The sequence below is a fragment of the Xenopus laevis genome, chromosome 7S (assembly GCF_017654675.1).
Source record: "Xenopus laevis strain J_2021 chromosome 7S, Xenopus_laevis_v10.1, whole genome shotgun sequence".
NCBI lineage: Eukaryota > Metazoa > Chordata > Amphibia > Anura > Pipidae > Xenopus > Xenopus laevis.
The window spans coordinates 65,068,510-65,096,258 of NC_054384.1; the positions used below are offsets into that span (position 1 = coordinate 65,068,510).

Here is a 27,749-nt window from a genome sequence, read left to right on the forward strand (position 1 = left end):
GTTCTGTACCGACCAAAGCCATAATACTTACCATGAGAGTGTCCCAGGCAAACGTCTTCCTCTGTCTTCTGATCTCTCTTCTATCCCTTCTGCTATATCCTTCTCTTTTCTTCTGCTTCTTATTTGCATATTCCTGATAAAGACAAATGTAAAAAAATCCATTAAAAAACCTATATTATGGGTTTTTTTTGACAACATAAACTTTTCAAATCTGCCATAATTTTTGTACAATTCCATTTCTGTAACAAGATATAGACTAAAAAAATGAAGGAGAAAATATCAAATTGAAGGTCACTTTAGAAACCAACATACTTTAGGTTCCAAGTCCAAAACTCCCACTAACTGTAGGTTCACCCCACAGAATCATAGACTTTTATTTGCAAAATACACACAACCACCAATATGAGCCCATAACCCTTTAGCCCACACAAAAACCTCTGGCTCACTGTCCTGACCTGACTCATAACACTGCTACAGTGCACTATAAGAAAACTAAACCTATGCTAACTGAGCCTCACACTTCCTACTCACTTGGGTCCTGGTTGTGGTTCTCCTGCAAGGTGGCTTCTTCAGTAGATGTGCATCACAGGATGAAGCCTGTGGCTTGTCTCCAATTCTCTTCTAAACTCCACCCCTTTCTATGTGTTTCACTACTCTCACTCCCTCTAGTGGCCAAACACTATATATACAGGTAACATAGATCCAACACAACTCTACACTGCCATCTAGGAGCAGAAGTTGGTAATTACACTGCAATAACTTGTGAATGCCTTTAAAGACAAATGGCACACTGGATGATATGATGCCCACGTTTAAATTTGTGCTACCATGGGTGAAACATATCCCTGAAATGTTTTTCCACTGGCCAGGGCCAGAACTAGGAGCAGGCAGAAGAGGCAGGTCCTACGACTCAATGAAAGGGGGCGCTGGGAGCTACCATTAAAAAGGTCTTCTACCTTCCCCTAGCCCTTTGCTCTCCCCTCCCTCGTCACCCTTCCCTACATTGCTTTCTTTACCCACCCTTCGTCGCATTCTCCTCCCCTCCATTGCTCTCTCCTTCTTTGGGTGCATCCGGGTTGTTCTGCCACCGACAATAAAGTAAATCGCCAGTCGGAAAACATACTCTGCACTTTTTTCCCAAAATGCAGGTAACTTAAGGAACTTTTTATTACCAGCAGGGAAAACATTTTGAGAGAGATTTGCATAAATTCTATTTTCTGTATAATCTTGTCCAGCCGTAGAAGGGATTTTGATCTCCATCTCTTAATTCTGCTAAAAATATATAAACTTTAACTTAGTTACCATCAAGTACAAGACATTGTTTTATTATTAGAGAAAAGGGCAGTCATTTTTAAAAAGTATAGGTATTCCTTTGAACTATTATTCTGCTAAAAACATATAAACTTTAACTTAGTTACCATCAAGTACAAGACATTGTTTTATTATTAGAGAAAAAGGCAGTCATTTTTAAAAAGTATAGGTATTCCTTTGAACTAAGCTTTATGCACTGAATCTAGGTGGCACAATGCTTTAAGACCAGGCTGCTATTCACCGCAATAAACAATTGCTGGGCAGCCCTATCTGTAAAAATAGGAGGTGGTTAAGACCGACCTCTCCCTCCTACAAGATGACCTCCAGACACTGACACAGAGGACAACTGGAGCGGAGAGAAGGATCTAAAGATTAGAGGACATGTGCAACCCCCTGGGGGTACAAGTGCACACTCTACAAAGCCAAAACCCAACCCTGGCATCCAAACTGGACAACAAGGAAAACAGGCAGCTCAGGAATGCCTAAGTTTGCTTTTAGACTGTACAGAGAGATCTCAAAAAATAGGGAAGCACAATTCAGCAGGAACAGTCCATAAGTTGCTCACAGCCTGAACAGAGTTCCCATAACTATGGCAGCATAGGCAATCCCCTGTAATAAGCACAATTCAGCAGGAACATTCCCAAACTTTGCTCATAGCCTGTCAGAGAGATCTCAAAAAAATATGGCAGCATAGGAATTCCCCTGTACTAAGCACAATTCAGCAGGAACAGTGCCTAAGTTTACTCATCACCTGTATAGAGAGTTCCCATAAAACAATGGCAGCCGACCACCGTGATGATAGTCAATGTTCATGGGTCAAAGATCATGTGTCAAATGGCATGGGACAAAGGTCATGGGTCAAATGGCATTGGTCAAATGTTTGGGTCAGAGGGCAATCCACCAAAGCATATGGCTGCACATATCGAACCCTATGATGGTGGTCAAAGGTCATGGTTCAAAGGTCATGAATCAGGGGTAACTCCCTCAAAGCAGATGGCGGCAAGGTCATGGGTCAGAGGGGACTCTGACAAAGCAGAAGGCTGCAAGAGCCACACCAAGGCAGACAAATGACAACCATTATGGCAGTCAATGGTCAAAGGTCAAATGGCATGGGTCAAAAGAGTGTACTCCGCCAAAGCAGATGGCTGCAAGAGTGCCCTTGAAGAAACGTAAGCAACTCCGCCAAAGCAGAAGGCTGCAAGAACCCACATGGCAGATGAGTGTGCCTCATGATGATGGTCAATGGTCATGGGTCAAAGGTCATGGGTCAAAAGGGACTCTGACAAAGCAGATGGCTGCAAGAACCCACATGGCAGGTGAGCGTACCTCATGATGACGGTCAATGGTCATGGGTCAAAGGTCATAGGTCAGAGGGCACTCCACCAAAGCAGATGGCTGCAAGAGCCCCCACAGCTGATAAGAAAACCCCATGATGGCTGTCATGAAGGTCATGTGTCAAAAGTCGAAGGTCTAATGGCATTGAAGGCCGTCCAAGTATAGGTACAAATTATGTTGTGCTGATCACACGAAGAAACTGGAGGGATATTGTTACATTTTTGTTTGACTTCCATACTCAGATTTTAACTTGGTGCTTACTAGCAGGGTGAAGGCAGGCTGGTATCACCTGTTGCAATAAAGAGCATGGGTTAAAGGTCATGCATAAAATACAAAGAATATAAATTGGTGTTTACGAAAAAAATACCTCCGTTAGAATAAGGGCACAGCTAGGGGTCTGACTGGATGGCCTAGCAGAGGAATAAGCAAACCCCATGATGGAGACCAAATTGCATGGATCAGAGGCAACTCCCTCAAAGCAGATGGTGGCAACAGCCACAAAGGCAGACAAGTGATAACCATTGTGGTGGTCAAATTGTATGGGTCAAAGGTAATGGGTCAGCAGGCACTCCGCCAAAGCAGATGCTGCAAGAGCCCACAGGGCAGATGAGCATACCTCATGATAACAGTCAACTGTCATGGGTCAAAGGTCATGTGTAAAATGGCATGGGTCATAGGGCACTCTGACAAAGCAGATGGCTGCAAGAGCCACCAAGGCAGACACGTGACAACTATTGTGGTGATCAAAGGTCATGGGTCAGATAGCACTCTGCCAAAGCAGATGGCTGCAAGAGCCCACATGGCAGATGAGTATACCTCATGATGACGGTCAATGGTCATGAGTCAAAGGTCATGTGCAAAATTTGAGGGTTAGGTTAACCAGGAAGAGAGGGTGAAGTGAGTAAGATCAGAGTAAGGGGTCATGCAGGGTAACCTAGCACATGAATTAGTGAACCTCATTATGGCGGTCAAAGGGCTTGGGTTCAAGGTCATAGGTAAATGGCATGGGTCAAAGGGCATGGGTTAAAAGGTACTCCATCAAAGCAGAAGGCTGAAATATCCATAAAGGAAGATGCTTGGGTTAGATAGTTGAGCTTTTGATTAAAAAGTTAGGGGAATTGAAGTGAGCAGAGTTAAGGGACCATGGGGCAAAGGGGACCCCACAAGAGCAAATGTTGGTCAAAGTTCATGGTTTAAAGATAATTGGTTTAATGACATGGGTGAAAGGGCACTCCACCAAAGAACATGACTGCAACAGTCCCCAAGGCAGATAAGCGAACCTAATGATGGTGCTCAAAGGTCATGCGTCAAAGGTCATGGGTCTCTGACTAAGCAGGCGGTGGCAAGAGCCACCAAGGCAGACAAGTGAAAACCATTGTGGTGATCAAAGGTCATGGGTCAAAGGCCATGGGTCAGATAGCACTCTGCCAAAGCAGATGGCTGCAAGAGCCCACAGGGCAGATAAGCGTACCTCATAACGGTCAATGGTCATGTTTAAAGTGGCATGAGTCAAAGGTCATGGGTCAGAGGGAAGTCTGTCAAAGCAGGTGGCTGCAAGAGCCACCAAGGCAGACAAGTGACAACCATTATGGTGGTCATAGGTCATGGGTCAAAGGTATTGGGTCAAATGAGGGAATTCTGACAAAGCAGATGGTTGCAAGAGCCCCCAAGGCTAAGATCAGCAACCACAATGATGGTGGTCAATGTTCACGGGTCAAAGATCATGGTTTGAAAGTCATGGGTCAGAGGGAACTCCGATCACTGCCCTCTACAGAGAGACTGCATAAAACGATTGCAGCATATGTATTCCGCTGTACTAAGCACAATTCAGCAGGAGCAGTCCCTAAGTTTGCTCATAAACTCTACAGAGAGATCCCAAAAAACGATGGTAGCATATGTATTCCCCTGTACTAAGCACAATTCACCAGGAACAATCCCCTAAATTAGCTAATATACTGTACAGAGATCCCATTCAACTATGGAAGCAAGGTATTCCCTTGAACTAAGTACAATCAGCAGGAACAGTCCCCTATTTTTGCTCATAGCCTGCACAGAGAGATCCCATAAAACTTTGGAAGCATAGGAATTCCTCTGTACTAAGCACAGTTCAGCGGGAAAAGCACTAATGTTTGATTAAATCTTGTATAGAGAGATCCCATAAAATGATGGCAGCATAGGTATTCCCCTGTACTAAGCATAATTCAGCAGGAACATTATCTAAGGAATGTGGGGTGACGGCATATCTCATAGAGGGATCCCTCTTCCTACATGCAGCGCTGCTTGTTTTTAATTTGTTTTTAACCAGTACGACATGGCATTATGGTAAATAAATATGGCCTTGTATTGATATTTTAAAATGTGTTTACTTATTACAATACAGTATTATGGGGCGTTGTGGCTAAGGGATTAAGTCCCAATAGATAGATAGATAGATAGATAGATAGATAGATAGATAGATAGATAGATAGATAGATAGATAGATAGATATATGGATATATATGGGTCACTAGTTTTCCTTCTCCTTTAAGATTGGTTGTGATCTAATAAAGACAATCTTCTAATTTAAAGCATAAGCAGTGAATAACAGGCCCGAAGTAGCAATGGGCCTGTTACATGGCATATTTAAAATGTAATTAGATGTAGACACACAGTGACGCACTTTCCTACCTCTACAGTCACAACAGCATGTTGGGAGTGGCGCTCTTTCTGCAGATAATCCTCCCAGCCGCTCTGAAGATACTCCGGACGCTCTGAAGGTAATCTTCCAAGACACTCTGAAGATAATCCAGCCGCTCTAAAGATTATCGAGCCTATCTGAAGATGTTCCAGCTGCTCCTCCCAGGAACTCTGCAGAGAAATCTTCCAGACGCTCTGCAGAGAAAACTCTAAATCCTTCTGAATATAATCTTTACAGCAGCTCTGAATACAATCCTCCCTACCGCTCAGTAGATAATCCTCAAAACTGCTCTGAAGATAATCCTCCCTACCGCTCAGTAGATAATCCTCAAAACTGCTCTGAAGATAATCCAGCTGCTCCAAATATTATCCAGCTGCTTTGCAGATAATCCTCCCAGCCGCTCTGCAAATAATAACACAAAATGAGGTATCAAAAGTATTAACTCACCAAGAAATAGAGGAGGTCCAGGTGCACCACCCTGAACCTTCAGCTAGGGGAGCAGATGAAAACGGTATTATGATGGAGCAGGCACTCATGGAACAATCTTCGACAGATGTGTAAAAAGAACGTAGTTTATTCAGAACTCAAAGGTACATTCTTTTTATATGTCTGTCTTAAAGATTGTTCCATGAGTGCCTGCTCCATCATTATACAGTTTTACAAGCTGACAATCTTAGCTCTCATGTGCAACAGCATCCCTCCCCTACTACCCTGGCAGCTTTACACCAGGCTGAGAAAACATCCTTATTACTTGCATAATAAAACTAAAAAGAAACTACTCGTGTGTGTGGTCTGCACGGGGCGCTGAGCAGATGTGTGTTCTGGAGCTCCGTGACAACTATCCTGAATACCCCGGTGGCAACTGGCTAGAAGCTCAAATCCTATAAGTATGGCATACCCGACACCACTTCACACTATGGGTGGCAACAAGACCCAGAGAGAAAGCCCAGATGCAGCCGCCAGGCTGGAACACTATGCCCGGACTGCTCCAAAATATAGCAGCGTATCCCTTTCGCCGGAAGAAGAGAACACCACGCCAGCAACAATGCTTCAGCAATGGCAGCATAGGAATTCCCCTGTACTAAGCCCAATTCAGCAGGAACAATCCACTACGTTTGCTAGTTTGCTCATAGAATCTACAGAGAGATCGCATAAACCTATGGCAGCATAGATATTCCTCCTTACTAAGCACAATTCAGGAGGAAAAGACCCTAAGATTGCTCATAGCCTGTACAGAGAGATTCCATGAATCTATGGCTGCATAGGTGTTCCCCCGCTGTATTAAATGGATACTGTCATGGGAAAACATGTTTTTTTCAAACGCATCAGTTAATAGTGCTGCTCCAGCAGGCTTCTGCTCTGAAATTCATTCCTCAAAAGAGCAAACAGATTTTTTTTAGATTTAGTTTTTAAATTTGACATAAGGCTAGACATATTGTCAGTTTCCCAGGTGCCCAGTCATGTGACTTGTGCCAGCATTTTAGGATGGAACTGCTTTCTGGCAGGCTGTTATTTCTCCTAAATGTAACTGAATTTGTCTCAGTGGGACTTGGCTTTTATTATTGAGTGTTGTTCTTAGATCTACCAGGGAGCCGTTATCTTGGGCTAGGGAGCTGCTATCTGGTAACCTTCCTATTGTTATTTTGTTAGGCTGCTGGTGCTTGCAGTACAGCAGTAAAGAGTGACTGAAGTTTATCAGAGCACAAGTCATATGACTGGGGGCACTTGGGAAATTGACAATATGTCTAGCCCCATGTCAGATTTCAAAATTAAATATAAAAAAAAATCAGTTTGCTCTTTGAAAACGGATTTCAGCGCAGAATTCTGTTGGCACAACACTATTAACTGATGTGTTTTGAAACAAACATGTTTTCCCATGACCGTATCCCTTAATCACAATTCAGCAGGAACAGACCACTAAGTTTGCTCATAGACTGTACAGGGAGATCGCATAAAGTTGTGACAGCATAGGTATTCCACTCTACTAAGCACAATCCAGCAGGAACAGTCCCCTAAATTTGCTCATAGCCTTTAGAGATAGATCCCATAAAACTATGGCAGAATAGGTATTCCCCTATAATAAGCCCAATTCAGCAGAAACAGTCTCTAAGTTTCCTCATAGCCTGTACATCGAGATCCCATAAAAACTATGGCTGCATATGTATTCCCCTGTACTAAGTACAGTTTAGCTGGAACAGTCCGTAAGTTTGCTCAAAGCCTGTACAGAGAGATCCCTGTATAACTCAACCTGCAGCCTTGTGCCTTTTTATGTTGTAGAACCCCGGCCCAGTGCCCAAGGCCCACCCCAGATTCTGCCAAGCCCACTCCACAGTAAAAAGCCCACATAGACATCAGCGCTACAAACTAACCCCCCACACATAATTTATAAAAAGCCACTGGTGGTCAGGACCACCCTACAAGTTAAAAAAAATCATTGCTGGCCAGCACCCTCCCCCTATAAATTAAAAAATACAAAAACCTTTGCACCAGGATCCCCAAAAAAACATTGGTGGCCATGGCCCCCTCTTAAAAGTTAAGAAACATTGGTGATCAGGGGCCCCATAGAATATTTAAAAAAAAAAAAAAAAAACATTGGTAGCAAGGGGCCCCATAGAATATTTTTAAAAAACACATTGGTGGCCAGGGGCCTATATAGTACTAACATAATACCATACCTCCCAACATTTTGGAAATAAAAAGAGGGGCAAAAAGTTGGTGCAAATATTTTTTGACCACGCTCATTTTTGTGGCCACACTCCCTAAGTACCATGTTCATTTTACAAAATTTGTCGGGTTATAAAAGTTTGAACATATTTCTGTGAATTTCCCTTTAAGCTGTGAGTCCCAAGGGACCTGTTATCTTATATTGTTACAAATACTTATTTGCGTATCTCGAAATTGTTACAAAAGTATCTTATCTGCTGCTCTGGCTGTTCTGGGCTCTCTGCCAAAAGCCAATTAAGTTAGCAACTTTGTTTCTTTTTCTGGCTGTTCAGTGCACAGAAAAACTGGACTTTCCAGTACAAACGAGGGACTGCGGGTTGAGCAAAAGAGAGACTGTCCGTCTAAAAATGGGACAGTTGGGAAATATGTAATACATTAGTAGCCAGGGGTTTAATAAAATAAAAAACACATTGTTCAGTGGACCGTACTTCTTACCTGGCTTTGGGTCCTTTCGAGGCTTCAGGACTTCAACTTCGGGTCTTTTTGTGACGTTGGGTCTTTTCGCAGCTTTGAAGACCCCCCACATGGTCTGTCATTTCAGGTACTGCAAAATCAACACATTTACAGCATTAATTTGTGGGGCAAAGATAGAAAAATGTACATTCACCCAAAAAAACATCTATTTTCAGAAAGTAGACATTCCCCTGAATCCAAATTGGGTGTGCATGTCTTTCTACTCTGAAGCACCAAGCTGCGAGCCTTTCCTAAATTTGGTGATTTTGGAGATAGTTATGAAAATCACCTCATAACTTCTACCTTGCAGCATCTTACCTGCCACATACTATTAGGTAACAAGATAAATCAACAGTTTTAGGGGGGAAAAAAGCAAAAATGATAAAAACGAAGAACTAAAACAAAGTGACCGGCGTTCCCTGTAGAATTCAGCCTGCAACTTTGTGCATTTATATTGTGACAAAACCTCAGTGACTTACTGTGGAGGTACAATATCTCTTATAATACATGAGTGGAACTCAGAGATCCCTGTATATCTCAGCCTGCTACCCTGTGTCTTTAGAAGATCAAAGAACCCCACACTAACATCTAATATTCTAATCATTTAAAGTCGGGGGTATGTTATCTACTATAATACACGAGTCATACTCATGTATACACAGCCTGAAGCCATTTCCTTTATATGGCCACAAATCCTATTAGAGACATTGGATATAGTTATCGGTTAAAGAAGGGGTTACATTGTCTCTTATAATACATGAGTGGAGCGGTACTCAGAGTACACCGTATTACCCAGCCTATAGCCTTGTGCCTTCATAAAGTCAAGAAAACCCTCAGTGGGGGGCGTGTCCTGATGCCACACTAGTACAGACGCATTTCCCTGGAGCTCCGGCTTTACTACCTCTTTTAGCCTGTTAAAAGTCGCATAACCCGCTGTCATGAGAAGGAATCAAAAGGCACAAACTACTAGCCTTACCCCGAAACCAGCGGGAGTGAAAAAAAACCGGGACATCGAGAAATTCTTTGGGAAACCAGCAGAAGAAGTAGAGCAGTCGGACGATTCAAATATGGCGGATGTGGAAGATACGCAGGGCCTCAACCCGAGCCCGGCCTGCACTACACCAGACCTTACTGCCATACACGCTCTTCTAGCAGACCTGCCTAACAAATTTGACCTCGCCCAGCTGCTTACCGACATTAAATCGTCGATTAAACAAGAAGTCACAGTGCTGCAAATGGAGCTATGTAAGCTTACCGATAGGATGACGACATTAGAAGCATCGCAGCAGGCCGCGGCACGCAAAACAAGCCATCTGTCCACTAAAGTCAGTAAGCAAGACCGACAGATATTCTTTCTACGTAGAGCCATGGAAGATTCCGAGAACAGGAACAGAAGATGTAATATCCGAATTCGAGGCATCCCAGAAGAAGTAGATCTGCCGGACGCCCGCCAACTTTCGGCAGCTACTAGGCCTTGATAAAGACGCCCCTCTACGCATTGAAAGGTTTCATAGGGTGATGTCAGGCAGGCAAGGGAAACCTAGAGACGTACTATGCTGTCTCCATCACTTTACTCAGAAAGAAGAAATCCTTCGCAAGGCAAGAGACGCCACAGATCTTAAAATGGAAGGGTTCAAGAATCGAACTATACCAAGATCTGGCACACTCTACGATATTACAATGCAGACTTCAAAATTAGTTGCCGCAAGTTATCGGCCATGTCAGTTTTTTTTAGTTTTGGTTGACTTTGACTTTACCTTACTATAGACTACTAAGAAGCTTAATTGGCCTTGTTCCCCAGGTTTTGCCACATGAGACTAGCAGGGACAACGATAGGGTGCCATTCTTTATTGCCAAATATCTATAACTTTGCAGTTACTGACGGCACATTTACCACCGGCTTTGGGACGCGCACGTCTCAAGAGCCACGTACCGCATTTATGATCCAAGTAACTGTTGGTTTACCGCACCATAGGACTCCCTTCTATGAAGAGACACATGGGACATATCTATGGACGCAATGAATCCCACCCTACTGCTTATCCTGGCAAGGTTCCCCTTTGAAGTGCATAGCAGCCATAGTTTATAAAGGAACCAGAGCTACTTAAAGGGGAAGGAAACCTAGTCGGCGCAAAGCCCCCACCCCCCCTCCCGTTTGTTGCCCACCCTCCCTCCTCCCCCCTGGCCTACCCGTCCCGCTGGGCAACAAACGGGAGGGGGGGGTGGGGGGTTTGCGCCGACTAGGTTACCTTCCCCTTTAAGCTATTTCTAGGTAGAACTATCACAATTGGCAGTATGGAAATTTCATCTACTACGCAATCCATATATGTTTTTCACATTACAATGTTATTAATATCAGGTCTGACTACCTCTGTTTACAAGTTGTTCAATGCTATAACTGTTAATTTAATGCCATTCATACAATAACATTTTTGTTTACAGCCTAGGGACATTTGTTTGTTAATTTGTCTGCCTTGAATGCGACTGACACGGCCAACAGGTATAATATAGCTCCTGGTATGACCATGGTGCAGGGAACAATTTGCATCTTAACCCTTTGGCTCCTAGCTTATATATGTACATGCTAGCCGTTATGTTTTCATTGCCAGCATTTGCCGACCTACCGCTCGGTCGCATCAACTCAGACACGCTAGATTCATATTTGTCACTATATAAAGATGTTAAGTACCATGTTATTCTTATGCATTAGGCCCCAGTTCTATGTCCACGATTAGGACAGCACATGTTGTTACACATATACTTTCTCTAGAGTAAACCTCAGCTCCTCCCCAGATGGTTTGTCCTCAGGTTCGCAACCCTCCCTACGCTCTTTATATATTTTAACTATACAGAAGTAATGTTTTAACATACTATCCGGTGGTACGAGCGTGCTACTATTATAATCTTAGCAAAGGGGAACTATCCCTTGCCACACACCGCTTCTACATCTCCTCTTGAACTCATTTATCCCACCCCTTTCTTTACTACTGACTTCTCCTCCCCATTCCTCCCCACACTCTAAGTCCTAACCTTCGCCCTCACCTCCCACTTTACTTTCTTCCACTACTTCATCCCCTTTCTACCTCTTTCTATCCCCCTCCTTTTTTTTTCTTCTTCTCTTCTCCTCTCTCATTTCCTTAGTTTCTCCTCCTTTACCCTCTTATCCTCCACTTTAACCCCTGAGTTTGCTACACTTCTCCCCGCTAATCCCGCCTTGTGACCCTCTTTCTGATCCTCACACCTATAGTACACAACTTTATCACCACACTCATGGCAGTCCATGACTTACATCCTCCACAGAGCTCTCACAGTCATGAAGCTCACACAAAGGTAAACATAGTAAGCATAAATGCTAATGGAATTAACTCACCTCAGAAACGGATCTTATTAAGTTCAGAATTGAGACGACTAAAAGCACAAGTTGCCTTCGTACAAGAGACTCATTTTAAGGTGTCCTCATCCTTCCGATGGACTAATAAATACTTCCCAGAAATGTACAGCAGTATCCCCAGACCAATAAGACAAAGGGCACAGCGATTCTGTTTGAGAAACACTTTAACTTCAAAGTGTCGGCTACCAAAAAAGACCCAGCTGGACGATATATTTTTGTGAGGGGCACCCTAGATACCCAAAAGATTACTTTTGCCAAAAGCGACAGGACAAAACTTTTCACACAATTGCAGAGATCTTACTCAGATTCTCCGAAGAAATCCTCATACTAGGGGGAGATTTCAACATCCCTATGGATCCCCAAATTGACTGTTCTGCCGGAAAATCCAGCGTTCCCCACCGCATTATTCACTAAAAGATCACAAAAGATTTACATCAACTACAGGTAGTAGATGCCTGGCGACTAGTCAGGCCTAAGGAAAGAGACTATACTTTTTATTCTGCTAGGCACAGCCTATACACCAGAATAGATCATTTTTTTCTATCTCAGCACCATCTGAGTGCGATAGGAGGCGCAGACATACACACTTGCACATGGTCGGATCACGCCCCCATATCCATGCAACTCTCCCTTAAAACAAATATCTCAAAATGGAGTAACTGGAAATTAAATGAGTCAATACTGAAAGATAATAATGTCCTGAATGAGGTTAAAACAGCTATTGCAAACTATTTCAGGGAGAATGTCATGGCAGATGTCAACCCGGTGACCATATGGGAGGCCCATAAATGCTGCATTAGAGGGACGTTGATCCAATTATGTTCCAAAAGGAAGAAAGTGCATCAAGCTAAACAGAACTCACTCTTGGCTGAGGTCAGGAATCTCGAAATGGCACATAAAAAGGCACCAACTACGGAACTATATACACCAGACTTACCGCATCACGGCAAGCCCTAGCGGAACACCATAAACTTTTTATGGAAAAGGTCATCTCCAGAATGAGACACCGTTTCTATGAGCACGGGGACAAGAGTGGCAAGCTACTGGCCCGATTGCTGAAAGCGAGAGTCATTAAAAATCATATACACTGCTTACGGAACAAACAAGGTGATAAAACTTCAACATAGCCTACAGATTGCTCAAGAATTTCAGAAATACTACTCAGAGCTGTACCAAATTGACTCTCCCACAACTGTTGACGGCCTTCCAAGAGCAGAGGCTATAGAAGCTTTCCTAGACAAGTTACCTATACCACGATTATCAGACTCGCAGAAATCGCTTATGGAAGCCGATATCACAGCGGAGGAAGTCTTTCAGGCGATTAAGACATCTCCAAATGGCAAAAGCCCCGGACCAGACGGCTACCCCGCGGGGTATTATAAAGAGTGCTCAGATCTGCTTATACCACACCTGACAAGAACCTTTAATGCTCTCCAAAATAACACTGCGCTTTCCTCTGACTCCTTGCAAGCTCATATCACTCTTCTTCTGAAAACGAATAAAAATTCAGAAGATCCAGGTAACTACAGACCAATATCACTAATCAATGCAGATGTGAAGATATTAGCAAAGATAGTGGCATCTAGAATACAAACATCCTTAAGTTATCTTATAGGTCTGGATCAAGCCGGCTTTATACCTGGAAGAGAGTCGAGAAATAACACCAATAAATTGATCAACATACTCCACCATGCAAAGCACAAAAAAATCCTCATGCTTCTGTCCGCCGATGCTGAAAAAGCATTTGACAGGGTCGAATGGGCTTATATGTTCTCCTGCCTCTCCAGGTTCGGCTTCGGGGACCGCCTGTGCCAGTGGATTCAATCTCTCTAACCGGTAGCTAGGGTTAGAGTGAACGGAGTACTCTCTCAGCGCTTACCCATCAAAAACGGCACAAGACAAGGGTGCCCCTTCTCACGTACCCTTTTTGCCCTGGCTTTGGAACCCCTGCTCATATCTATTAGATTGAATGCAGATATATCAGGGATTTCCATAAAAGACAAACAATATAAAGTAGCAGCGTACGCCGACGACCTTTTTTTCCTGACAAAACCGCTAACCTCAATCACAAGCCTGAACAATCTCTGAGATATTTGGCAAGCTTAGCAACTTCAAAATTAATTTTCTTAAATCGCAAGCATTAAACGTATCGCTCAGCCAAAACACAATTCAGCGACGCTCAAACAACTTCTCATACAGCTGGGCAAACCGGCAGATCACTTACCTACGAATAACTATTACTAAAGACTATGAAGAATGGACTGATACCAACTGTAAACTGCTATACGCAAACATTCATAAAGATCTACGGAATTGGACCAAACAACCCCTGTCCTGGATAGGTAGAATCAATGTGGTCAAGATGAACATAATACTTTACCTATTCCAGTGTGTACCTCTACTATATTCAACCAATTGGCTAAAATCTTTTCAATCTGAAAGCACCAAATTCATCTGGCAGGACCACCCACCACGGCTTAAAGCTGCCATCTTACATAAGAAAAATTCGGAAGGAGGTCTTGCCCTCCCGGACTGTGCCAGATACCTAAAAGCAGCAGCACTTGCTCGTATAATTGACTGGTCGCACCACCTAGATAAATTAGGACTGGGTGGAGATTGAGCATCAATCCACAGCCACACATTTGATCCACCTGCCATGGTTTGACAAGATCCATCGAAGGATATTACACAATTCCCACCCCCTATTGAAAAGCACGCTAAATACTTGGGACCGGGTTAGTGGCAAATCCAAAATATCGGCATACCCATCTCCGCTCATACCAGTTACAAATAACCCAGCATTTCCATCTGCACTCAAGCCTACCGCCTTCCGAGAATGGCTGGTAGATGGACATCTACAAATTGCCCATATAATGGAACAGGGACAATTAGCAGATTTAAATCTTCTTAGACGGGCCAGGCCGACAGTAAATTTGCAAGATTATCAATACTGCTAGTTTAAGCATTTTTTTGGGTATCTAGGTGGCGCTAACAAATTAGGACAACCCCTTACGCCCTTTGAGACTCTATGCACTAGAGAAACCCCCCTAAACATAGAATCTCTTCAATATATGATATGCTATCAAGTGAGTGTGAGAGAAAGCAGCTGCCTTTTGTCCAGGCATGGGAGTGGGACCTAGGACTGGACGTCTCAGAAGAACTCATCCAGAAATGGATTCCCAGTCTAATTTACAGCTCTAGATGTTGCAAGATCCAGGAGTTAAATTATAAAATCTTAAGTAGATGGTATTACACCCCAGAAAAATTACATAAGATTTATCCAACCACGAGTAACCCCTGCTGGAGGTGTAAAGCAGATATAGGCACGTTACTACACATATTCTGGGACTGCCCAGCTCTCACAAACTACTGGCAGGTAGTTCTGAAAGCCTGTTCCCAGGTGCTAGGAAGAGATCTATCCTTATCACCAGCCCGCATACTTCTATTTTGGGACACAGAAAATACGGAGGGGATCCCCGATACTACTCTGGAGTATCATCTTCTTAACTCAGCCAAAATCCTAATCCCTAGACTCTGGAAATCCACTATACCACCAACCAGTAAAGAATGGATAGGGAAGGTTAACGAATTAGCAAAATTTGAGGAATTATCTACATTCACAGAAAAACAACACTCTAGCTTTAGGGCTACATGGCTGAGGTGGTATTTATACAGGGACTCTGCGGAATATAGACAACTTCTGAACTCCAAAACTCACATAACACAGATCGTTATTAGGGGTTTCTTCAATCTGTACTCTGAGCATTACTACACATTGTTAACATGCTATATCCCTTCTACCCGTATAACCTTGAGGGGACTGTAATTCTTGCTGTATTGCCTTTGTGTAATGCTTTGTTTAAAAACGATGCCTGAGTCGTGATGCTTTTCGTTCATTTTGTTGTTTCCCCCCTGCTCACTTTCTCCACTCCCCCTCCTTTTCCCTTCTGTATCCCACCCCCCCATCTCCTTTTTGGAAAACAATAAAAATCATTATACAAAAAAAAAAAAAAAGAAAAGAAAACCCTCAATAACGTTACAAACTAGGGGGTACAGTATCCGTTATAATACATTAGTTCTATTCTCCTGTATAACACAGCATGCAGCCTTCTGCCTTTATATGGTCTCATAATGCCTCAATGTCTTCTAACATCCTTACAATTTACAGTAGGGGGTACAGTATCCTTAATAGTACATGAGTGATAGTCACCTGACTAACTCATTCTGCAACCTTGTGCCTTGAAATGGTAACAGAACCCCTAAGAGATTTCTAAAATCCTTATAATTTCAGCAGCTTCCTGCAGCTTTGTACCTTTATATGGTCACAGAACCCCTGAGTGACATCTGCTATTCTTATATAAAGTAGGGGGTACATTATCCCTAATAATACATGAGCGACACTCAGGGTTTCCTGTACAGCTCAGTCTGTAGCCCTGTGCCTTTATATCAGTGGTCCCCAACCAGTGGCTCGTGAGCAAAATGTGGCTCACCAATCCCTTGGATGTTGCTCCCAGTGTTCTCAATGCAGGTACGAATTTTTGAAATCTTAGCTTGGAAGCAAGTTTAAGTTGCATAAAAACTAGGTGTACTGCCAAATAGAAGCTTCTGTGGGCTGACAGTGCACATAAAGGCTACCAAATAGCCACCCACAGCCCTTGTTTTGCACCCCTGGAACAATTTTTATGTTTTTGTTGCTCGCTGATTCTTCTACATTTGAATGTGGCTTGTGGGTAAAAAAGGTTGAGGACTCCCTCTTTATATGGTCACAGAACCCCTCAGTGAGTTTTAATATCACTACAATTTACAGCAGGGATAGTACAGGTATGGGACCTGTTATCCAGAATGCTCGGGTTTACTAGAAACTCATTTAAACATGAAATAAACCCAATAGGCTGGTTTTGCTTCCAATAAGGATTAATTATATCTTAGTTGGGATCAAGTACAAGCTACGGTTTTATTATTAGAGAGAAAAAGGAAATCATTTTTTAAAATTTGGATTATTTGGATAAAATGGAGTCTATGGGAGACAGCCATTCCGTAATTTGGAGCTTTCTGGATATTGGGTTTCCGGATACCTGTATATAAAACATGAGAAATATTCAGAAAAACTTGTATAACTCAGCCTGCAGCCTTGTGCCTTTATATAGTCCAATAACCCCTCAGGGACATCTAATATCCTTATCATTTACAGTAGGGGGTACATTCTCTCTCATAATACATGAGTGATCCTCTGAGTTCCCTGTATCACTCAGCCTGCAGTTTAAGGGGCAAATTCACTAAGCACCGAACGCTAGCGTGAATTCGCCAGCGTTGGGCATTTTCGTTACTTCGCAGATTCACTAACGGACGTAACTTCGCTAGTGTTAATTCGCACCCTTACGCCTGGCGAATTTGCGCCAATGGATGTAACTACGCAAATTCACTAACACGCGCATTGTTCTGAACGCTACCTTTTACGCTAGACTTCCTTCACCACCTCAGACCAGGCGAAGCGCAATAGAGTAGATAGGGATTGCTTCAAAAAAGTAAAAAAGTCCCAAAAAACCCTGGCGTTTTTTTTCTTTATTATGGGCGATAGGCTGAAAACGATGGAAATTTTTTTTGGGCCTCCCCTCCTTCCCCCCTACATTTCCTAACTCATGGCAACTTAACTATACAGTGGGCACATGTGTAGGGCAAAATAAAAATTTTATTTGCTGTTTTGAAGGTTTCCCAGTGTAGTTCTGCTACATATACCTCCATTGTAACTTCAATTTGGCGCCGTATGCCAATTAACCATCGCTAGCGTAACTTCGCTTTGCTTGGCGAATGAACGCAAGCGCAACCTTACGCTACCCCTGAGCGCAACTTCGGATTTTAGTGAATTTGCGGAGCGCTGGCGAAAATACGCCTGGCGAAGTGCAGCGAAGCGTGGCAAAGCGGACGCCAGCGCAACTATGATTCTTAATGAATGTCCATATAAGAGTTTTACTTTAGTCCCTTTGTAAATTGTATAATGAAGCAATTGAATGATTAATGAATAAAAAAAACAACCCCTGTTTTGTTTAAAGGGTAAGGCATTTTTAGTAGCTTAAGGCACATAATGTTTCAATGTCCTTAATATATTGATAATGGGTTAAGTGCAGAGGATTTCTTCTATGTGTCTATGTGAATTTTGTGGTCACCTCATTGCACCTCCCCCCCCCCCGCTTAATGTTTTAAAAAATTACTGGTGAGTATTTTCCCTTGTTTGTCTATGGGAAACAGCCTTCCGGTCATTCAGAGGTTTCTGGATATCAGGTTTCCAGATAACAGATCCCATACCTGTACCACAATTAAGAAAGTGCTCTGATAAAGACAAATGTATGAAAATTATCCTCCTCCTCAGGATGCTCCATTATACCACATATGAAAATGCAGGCATTCCGAAAACTACTCAGACTGACATGTTGGGCTGCCCCTTAACTACTTAAAAATACTGGACACCCTTTCTAAAACTGGGAAGTGGATTAACGCACCCGCTCTCCATATCCCAGTCTTTGGCAATCCTACTTTCTCTCCTCACCTAGACTTAGACAACTACAAGGGAATTACTGATACAGATATCCCGGACACTTCAATCACAGTCACAATGATTCCTCCCTGTCTGCTAGCCTGTACAGAAAATGGTTCCTTCCAGTTGATACTGCAAAGGCCCTCATCCTAATGAAACAGAGACAGACTGATAGCCACCTAAGAAACTGGCTGATTATTCAATTATTAAAGGTATTCCAGTGTACTTGGCAAAATTCAGCAGGAACAGCCCCTATGTTTGCTCATAGCCTGTACAGAGAGATCCCATAAAACGATGGCACCATCTCTACCTACTATAGCTGCTATCCCAAAGCCACACTCCCTTCCCAAATGTGTTGCAAGGACCCCAATATTTGCAGAGACCACTGCAGATGCTAGGTGGTAGCTGAAGAGTAGAACATGTAGATGGCTTTTAATCTGACATATGCTCTTCATATAATGTGGAAAGTAATTGAAAAAAGTTTATTTCTGGGGCACAATCTGAAAACAATTGAACTGAAAATTTGGAAGGTAAACAACCCCTTTAAGTATATGGCACCAGCTAAACAAAAACTGTTCACTGGCTCCATATCCATCACCACTGACCCCAATAAGAAACAACACTGACTACTTGGGATTGAACATAAGGGATACAAAACTGCTTTTGGGCTCCAGAATCTTCAATCGAGGCACCTTCTAGGCATGGAAAAAGACCATTTCCCATGTTTCCAAAGAAAAGCGGTGAGTTGGGGAGGTACAGACAGCTGAAACATTACATGACATCTATATCAATAGGAAATACTGTGTGTAGACCACTAACCAGCTTTGAAACATATAGCTCTATAAATACACCGACACGGACTCTCTCTAACGTCATGCTGGAACACAAACACCCCAACTTACCGGACTATACTAAGTCTTGGGAAACAGACTTTAACCTCAATCCCTGCGCAAGATTGGCTGAACATATTCCAAATAATCACAAAATGCTCAATAAGCAATAAATACCAAGAACAATAGGATCCACCATCTCTACCCACTATTTAGGCTAAAGAAGGGACCCACTACAAGCCAAGGACCCCCCGGTTCTACCAGTTGGAACCATGGCTGATGAATGAATGGATCCAACAGATATGGCAGCGCAGTAACTGCACTGACTCAATAGGCCACACATACAAAGCAATGCTCTGTGTACTTAATAGTCTGTGTATGTGCTGCACATCTAATTAGAAATAAATGTCATATAAACCTCACTCATCAACAGGGGACACTTCCCCTTTAAGAGCAGGGGACAGAGGTGACTTCCACATGGGAGTGTGACAGTTGGTTCAGTCCGTTGGTTGGCCCTGTGGTGAGAGGTAAGAGTACTTTCCCTCTGGGAGATTTTTTTGCCAAAAAACCTTTATTTTAGTGGAAAAAGAGGAGGGAATTTGGGCAATGTCCCCCACAGACTAGCAGGTGGTGTGCCTCTCCCTGATTTTAGTGAATTTGGATATTTTTCCCCTAAAATGTGCTTGGGAGATGCCTTTAATCTTAGTGCTGGTTGGGAGACACAGACTTTTTGTGGATTTGGCATTATGCAGGGCTGCCAGCAAATATTCACATTATCTACAGAAGGAAACTTTTGGGGACCCTGTAGCACACCATAAGGAACTAGGGGTGGGAAGCAGAGGCACGTGCCATGGGGACAGTTGGGGGTGATGAGTGGGGGACATACAGCAGGTCCCATAGAAGAGAGGAGACTTTACGCCTAGGGTTTGACAGTTGGTTTAGTCCGTTGGTTGGTTAAGTGTATATTCCCTCAGAGATATTTTGCCAAATAACCTTTACTATAGTAAAAACAAGAGGGGAAAAGGTTGGGTCACGCCCCCAAGCAGATGTTGCTCCTCTCCCTGATTTTAGTGAATTTGGAGATTTTTCCCCTAAAATGTGCTTGGGAGAAGCCTTTAATGTTAGTGCTGGTTGGGAGACACAGACTTTGGCAGTTATTTAGGGCTGTCTGCTAATTGACTGTGTGAGAAAACTTCCAGCATTCTAGAGACCGAGGCTCAGTACCTGCTGGAACTGATACAAAGCTCAAACTTTAGGGGAAATACATTTCTGCTTTCCTCTGTATTAAATAGGAAATATTAAATTATTAAATTCCTTAACTTGCCTTTATATTCTCTTTTCTATACAGATTGCTACAGTGCCTTTCCTGCATTTTTGGACCGCAACTTCGGTGATTCACACCTGCCCATTAACACCTGGGAGTTTTTTTTTGGCTTCTCCATTGTTCATATAATTACATCTATATCTGAACAGTGTAAGAGAGCCAGGGGTTCCTTAGGGAGACCCCCCCCCCTTGGGGTGGCCCGGCCTTGTGCCGCCCCCTAATTTTTTTCCCCATCGGAGAATCTTCTTTAAGAGGTAATCTTGCAAATTCAACTGATTCAGCACATGATTTCACGTCAGAGAGTGTCATAAATTCACTTGGGGGGTCCCACGTGGCTTTGTGCATATGAGCCCATACGGTTACTGTATATTGTATTTATAAGAAGCCAATCCATCAACAGCATTAATAATGGGCTTTAATCATTGACTGGAACAATGTTTCATACAAATGGGAGAATATAGATAAGGAAATAATTAAATGGGTGGTTCACCTTTAATGTATATTTTAGTATATTTTAGGATGGCTACTTCTAAGCAACTTTTCCACTGGTCTTCATTAAATGTTTGATACTTTTCGGACGCTTTCCAGCTTTCAAATGGGGGTCATTGACCCCATCAAAAAACAAATGGTCTGTAAGGCTACACATTTATTGTTATTGCTACTTTTCTTCAAATCAGCACATGGTTGCTAGAGTAATTTGGACCCTAGCAACCAGATAGCTTTAATTGCAAACTGGAGAGCTGCTGAAGAAAAAGCTCAATAACTCAAAACCCACAAATAATAAAAAAGGCAAACCAAGTGCAAATTGTATTAGAATATCATTCTCTGCATCATACGAAGAGTTCATTAAAAGGGGAACAACTCTTGATTTCATTTTGGCTGATTATGTCTATTTGTCCCTCTAGGTTTCCACGATGGACAAGAAGCAGAGAAATCCATCTCTTCTGGTAATGCCTCAGTGTAAAACAATCCTCTCTCATCTGAACTGGTGTTTCCCTTTCACTCTTCTATATAAGCTCTCCTTAAGCAGCTGTCTGTCTGCTTCTATCTATCTATCTATCTATCTATCTATCTATCCACACACATACACATATACATACACATACACACACACACACACACACACACATATATATATATATATATATATATATATATATATATATATTGCACTCTTAATCCACAGCTGCCTGGGTGCTGGTCAACACATTAGTATGCAGTGAACAAACAAGCCACACTCCAAGGACTTCATTTTGAAAAATAAAGGTGAAGTTTTATTCTCAACGTTGCGGCTCCTTAAGTGGGGCCGTCTTCAGGAGACTCTACTGAAGACGGCCCCAGTTAAGGAGCCAAAACGTTGAAATAAAACTTCACCTTTATTTTTCAAAATGAAGTCCTTGGAGTGCGGCTTGTTTGTTCACTATATAGATATAGATCTAGATCTAGATATGTGTTGGAGCTGCCTCCAATCACTACGTTTATTAAATTTTCAGAATAAAATGCCCTTATTCCTGGCATGTTTGCCCCATAAAAACCCAAACCCCTTTCTGTCTCTATTCTCCTCAGAGCCAGAGCCACTTAGTATTCTGTCCCTAATGCTTTTTCTTTTTACTTACAGACGCTGTACTCCGTCCTGAAGGACTTCAGGGCGGAATATACGGATTTTGAGGCCCTCGCTTCTTATTATGGTAAAATCCTCTATTATTTATCAGTTCCTAAGGTTGTGCCATTGTTTTATTATTTGTGAATTCCTTTCCCCCTTTAGCTCAGTATTTAACTGAATTGTGTTTTTCCCGCAGAACATCACTATCGGGTCGAATTCGGCGAGAACATCATCCTGTAAGTAAAACATAAATGGACTTGTTACATGTTGGGAATCATTTGCTATTGCCCCAGGGGTAACTGCAAGGGCAATACGGCTGGAAAATGTTTTATTAACATTCAGTGATATCTTTCTTTTTCAGAAAGCACTTCCTTCTAACATGCGATGTGGACCCGAGGATGAGGGCCAAAGAGAACGTTATGCATTACTGGAAAATGCTCCACTCGCTGGTATGTAATGCAGAATAGATGTTTAGATGAATAGGGAACAAATGATATTAGATTGCCAGCTCTTATCTCACGCTGCTTCTTTCTTTATGTTACAGGAAGTGATCAAGAGGGAATATGCCGCCCTCAGGAAATCTGCCAAGCTGCCTCCTGTAAGTGTCACTAGTATAATTATTATTATAGGAGAGGTTAATATTCACTGTGTGTCTCTATAATAATCTAGAACATTATTATTCATTGTATCTCCTGCTCCCCTGGGGGCATCTAAAGTCTCCCATCCAAGTGCCATTTTCACCAGAAACAAAAATGGTTTCATCACAAGCGTTCACATGGCCACAATAATGGCATTGGTACAAAGAAGCGCTTAACATTGACTCTCTTCTTCCACAGGATCATCCAACTCGAGTGCGAAACCGGAGGAAGCAGCTTGAGTATTTGCGGCTGGAGAATGTAAGTTCACCTGGGATCACTGTCCCTGATGCTTTTCTTGGGTGTTTAACCGCTAGATAATGAACTTTGATTGGTCTATTGCAATCGGGACAACGGCACAAGGGGTTATTTGGGGTTTTTTCTCCCTATGATGAGAAAAGGCTGATGCTCATAATTACAATATCACAACATCAGCTGCCGGCAGGGAATCCCACACCCTCACTGCCCTCAGCATATAAAGGTACTATTAGCAGCACATATACAGGCATAATCCTAATTGTCTCCTTTCTTTCCCCTTTGCTCCTATCCTTGTGCCTCCCCTGCGCTCACAGACTATCAACCAACATCTGACCCACCTTCACCATGAGTTCTTGAGGGAGCTGAAGCTAAAGAAAGCTGCTCGGTATGTATTTTGCAATTAACACTTTCAATTACACTTACTGGCACATAACATATTCAAAAAAAAATAGATGTTTTCTCGTACCTCCGGGTGCTTTTGGCCATACTGATAGCACAGAAACTTGTTAAACTTTTTTAGGTCCCTACAACCATAGCATGTATCTCAGCATGTATCACTGGGTGAAGTCTAGCATGGAACTTACTCAGCTCAGTAACTGCCCAATGTGTTACAGTAGGGACAGGTGTGTAGCAGGTATAATGATATTTCTTAGGTACAAGGCTATCTGGCTATTTTAGTCATCCAGTGATCAGAATTGTAGTTGCAATACTTTGGAAACAAATTACAACAATGACCCATTTTTTTCATTTTCTTCCCTTTAAACCTAGTAAGAAACAAGTACACAGTCCTGCAGCTGAAGAAAAGGAGGATGGAGCCCCTGCAGCAGAAGATGAGGAAGCCCTTGATACAGAAGACAGGGAAGAGGAAGCGGAAGGAGCTCCAGCTGAAGACCCTGCAGTGGAGGAGAAGATGATGGAGGAGCAAGCTCCAGCAGAGGAAGAAAAGGAAGAAGAAGCTCCTGGAGCAGCAGAAGAGGAAGCTCTTGCCTCTCAGGAGAAAGGAGAAGGTGCTGAAGATAAGGAAGAAGTGGATGGTCCAACAAATGAAGACACAGCTCCTCCCGCTGAAGAACAGCAAGTCCCTGAAGAGGAGGAGAAAGAAGAGGGAGCGGAAGTAGGAGGTTCTGCAGAAGAACATCAAGCTCCTGGAATGGAGGAGAAGACAGAGGAGCAATCTCCTGCAGTGGAGGAGAAAGAGGAGGGAGCTGATGGTGAAGAAGGGATCATGAAAGATTCTCTGGTGGTGGAGAGGCCGACCCTCCGAAAACAGTTCAGGAAGGCCATCATGAAGAGGCTCCGGAGAGTTTGGGTAATGTATCAATTTACTGACCATTACCCATTATCTAGAGATGCCTCATGTTGTCCAATGCAGCTCCACTTTACTTCCTGCTGTTCTGAGCATTTTCAATGCTGTCTGTTGAGCCCGCAGGCCGATTACTTTGAGGGCACCCAATAGACCAATGTTTGGCTGCCTTTAGGTTGTAAGAGGTTGCTGACAGAGATAAGTCTGCAGATAAAGTGTCGATTCTATAGTAGGCCAATAACAGGGGAGGTAGGTAACGCTTATAGGGCTGCTGGACATCTGGCTTAGATATCCACCTTTGGAAATGGGTTGCTACTGGATAATGGACTGGCGCCAGGTGATCGAAGCGTATAAAAGATTAAATGGCGCAGGCTCAGACTGAGATTCATAATAAGCCAAGGCCTTCCATGTGTAGAGAGACCCAAACAGTCCCCACAGGCCCAACAAATAGTGCGTTCTTAAAGCAAGACCTATAGCGTTTAATATCATAAGGAAACAAGTATGTCTTTATTCTAATGTCAACACTCTATCTTTTCAGCATTCCACCCAAAGACTCGCCGCCTGCTGCTGCTGCTGCTGCCGCCGACCCAACACCATGGCCTAAATCCAAAGAAATCCTAAATGATCCAGGGTGTAAAACCGACTGCCGTTTCTAGGAGTCAGGAAGGAATTTTTACCTATAGTGCAGATTGGTTCCCATAGTACTCTAGGGTTTTTCGCCTTCCTCTGGATCATTGGTCGTTAGGGATGCCCAAATATAAATTAGCTGTCAATTTTAATAAATCCTGTGCTCTCCGACAGGTTTCCCCATATAAAAGTCTCTGTGTTTTTCTTTAATCCCTATGGTGAATATTGAGGGAAGGGGCTCCTGTGCCTCATTCTTCTAAAGATGACTGACCGGTTGTGTGACGGGGCAATTAATACTGCTGGGAGCTGCTCAAAATGGCAGCGTAAGGGTAAAACTGGGTTGTGGTGCGGATACAGTGGTTTATTTGAAGAAGGGAATGGGTTAATATCTCTGCAGGGTTATTTGCTTAATATGTAGATTGATGGGGATGAAAGACATAGGGACACATGTTGATCTCAAATGATTGAAAGGAACTACAAAATTGCTTTACTCCATAGGCCACAATGTAAGCATTTCCATTCAAGTCCATTGCCCTCTTAATATTGGAATTCCATCCACTTCCCACCAGCCTATTTATACTATACCAGACATTTAGTATATGAAGGTGCTTGATATTGGGGAATGCCTGTGCTGGATTTGTTTTTTGGTTACCACTCTCTCCAGGTTATGAGACATCTTTTTGGGGTGGGGGATTCCTGCTAAAGCGATGGAGGAGTATTATATTTCTTCCTGCCCCCACAATGACACACTCCATTGTTTGCTAGACGAGGAAGCCCTTTGAGGGGTAATAAGGAAGGTAGGGGCAAGTTGGGCCAACCCTGCCCCTGGATCCACGAACCCCCCCCCATTGGTGACCTGGGGTCATAAGAGTTAAAACATTGGTGGCCTGGGGCCATAAGAGTTAAAAAAAATTGGTTGCAAGGGGCCCTAAGAGTTAAAAACTTTTATAGCCTGAGACCATAAGAGTTGAAGACATTGGTCGCCTGGGGCCCTAAGAGGTAAAAACATTGGCGGCAAGGTGCCCTATGAGTTAAAAACATTGGTGACAAAGGGGCCCCAAGAGTTAAAAACATTGGTGACAAAGGGGCCCTAAAAATTAAAAACATTGGTGACCTGGGGTACAAAGAGCTAAAAACAATTGTGGCAAGGGACCCTACTACAAATATCCTTATCATCTACAGTGGGGGTACAATATCCCTTATAATACACAATACTCAGAGTTCCCTGTATAACTCAGCCTGTAGCCTTGTGCATTTATATGTGATGTCTATAGCCTTATAATTTACAATGGGGGTTTATTATCCCCTATAATACATTTGTAACAGTCCCCAGTGTAACTCAACCTGCAGTCTTGTGCATTTATATTGAACCCCTCAGTGACTTCTAATGTCCATATCAATTACAGTATAGGGCACAGAATCTGTTTTAATACATAAGGGGTAGTTCCCTGTATAACTCAGCCTGCAGCCTTGTGCCTTTAAATTGTCAAATAACCCCTAAGTGACTTCTAATATCCTTATGAATGACAGTATAGGGTGTACAGTCTCTGTTATAATACATAATACATGAGTTATACAGTGATAGTTCCCTGTATAACTCACCGCAGCCGTGTGCCTTTATATGGATTCTAAAATCCTTATAATTTACAGTAGGGGTACATTATGCATTATAATACACAAAATATACTCATTGTTCCCTGTATAACTCAGCCTGTATCCTTGTTCCTTTATATGGTCCCAGAAATGTTTCACTGTCCCTCTCTACTATAGCACCTCATCTATTCAATTTGGCAAAACTGCTGATCCCCCACATGATAGAAATCGCTGCAGCCCCCAATAATCCAAGACTGGATAAACAAAATGAGTGAATTATACAATTCTGAGGAAATCTCAGCTACAGCCCCTGAATATGTCACTAAATTTACAATGGATATACTGGACCCTCTGTAAAGGGGTTGTTCACCTTCCAAAGACTTTTTTCAATTCAGTTGTTTTTAGATTATTCCCTGGAACTGAAAACTTTTTTCAATTACTTTCCATTATTTATGGAAAGTTGAATGTTCCTGTCTCTGGTGTTTGATTCTAGCAGCTCAGTAAATCAGGTGCAGACTCTGAACTGTTACAATTTTGGAACATTAAGTTGATACATTTCTCAGCAGCATCTCTGAAGTATTAGCAACTATTGTATCAATTCTAACAGCTGCCTGTAATGAAACCCAGAGATTCTGCTCAGCAGGGACAAAGATAAGAAATGTATCAACTAAATGTATCCATTTAGAACAGTTTACAGAGTCGGCGACCCCCAGGGCTGCTTCAGAAGGTAAAAAATGACACTTTACACTTCAATATTTGAAAAACTGCGACACATAGAAAATAGAAAGTCATTGGAAAATGTCATTATTTCTGGTGATCTATCGGAAAACAACTAGTTGTTTGAAGGTGAACCATCCCTTTAATGAGAGGCTGGGTTGTGCTCTGGGCCCCTCGGAAGTGCCAATTTAAAAAAAAGCACCAAAATTGCCTACCTCTACAGCCACTCTGAAGATAATCCTCCCAGCCGCTCCTAAATTAATCCTTCTAGACACTTTGCAGATAATCCTCCCAGCAGCTATGAAGATAATCCACACAACCGCTCTGGAAATAATCCTCCCATATGCACTGTGGATAATTCACTCAATCCATATTAAGATCATCTGCTCAATCACAACAAAGAAAATCCTCCCAAAAGCTTTTAAATTAATCCTCT

General features: G+C 42.7%; 1 protein-coding gene and 1 long non-coding RNA gene across 2 annotated transcripts; one reads left to right on the forward strand and one right to left on the reverse strand.

Moving 5' to 3' along the window:
- Window positions 1-73: 73 nt before the first annotated feature.
- LOC121396114 lies at window positions 74-8,538 on the reverse strand. The gene is made up of 3 exons (XR_005962833.1): window positions 8,483-8,538; window positions 5,314-5,725; window positions 74-133 (listed from the first exon to the last, which is right to left on the reverse strand). It is a non-coding gene; the product is annotated as an uncharacterized LOC121396114 (long non-coding RNA).
- Window positions 8,539-20,812: 12,274 nt separating this feature from the next.
- On the forward strand, window positions 20,813-25,151 carry LOC121396077 (neuromodulin-like). The gene is made up of 10 exons (XM_041570678.1): window positions 20,813-20,831; window positions 21,483-21,524; window positions 22,196-22,265; window positions 22,377-22,416; window positions 22,542-22,629; window positions 22,725-22,778; window positions 23,017-23,076; window positions 23,388-23,458; window positions 23,842-24,382; window positions 24,915-25,151. The coding sequence occupies exons 2-10, from the start codon at window positions 21,492-21,494 to the stop codon at window positions 24,978-24,980; spliced, it is 1,023 nt and encodes a 340-aa protein (XP_041426612.1). The 5' UTR covers window positions 20,813-20,831; window positions 21,483-21,491; the 3' UTR covers window positions 24,981-25,151.
- The last annotated feature ends 2,598 nt before the right edge of the window (window positions 25,152-27,749 follow it).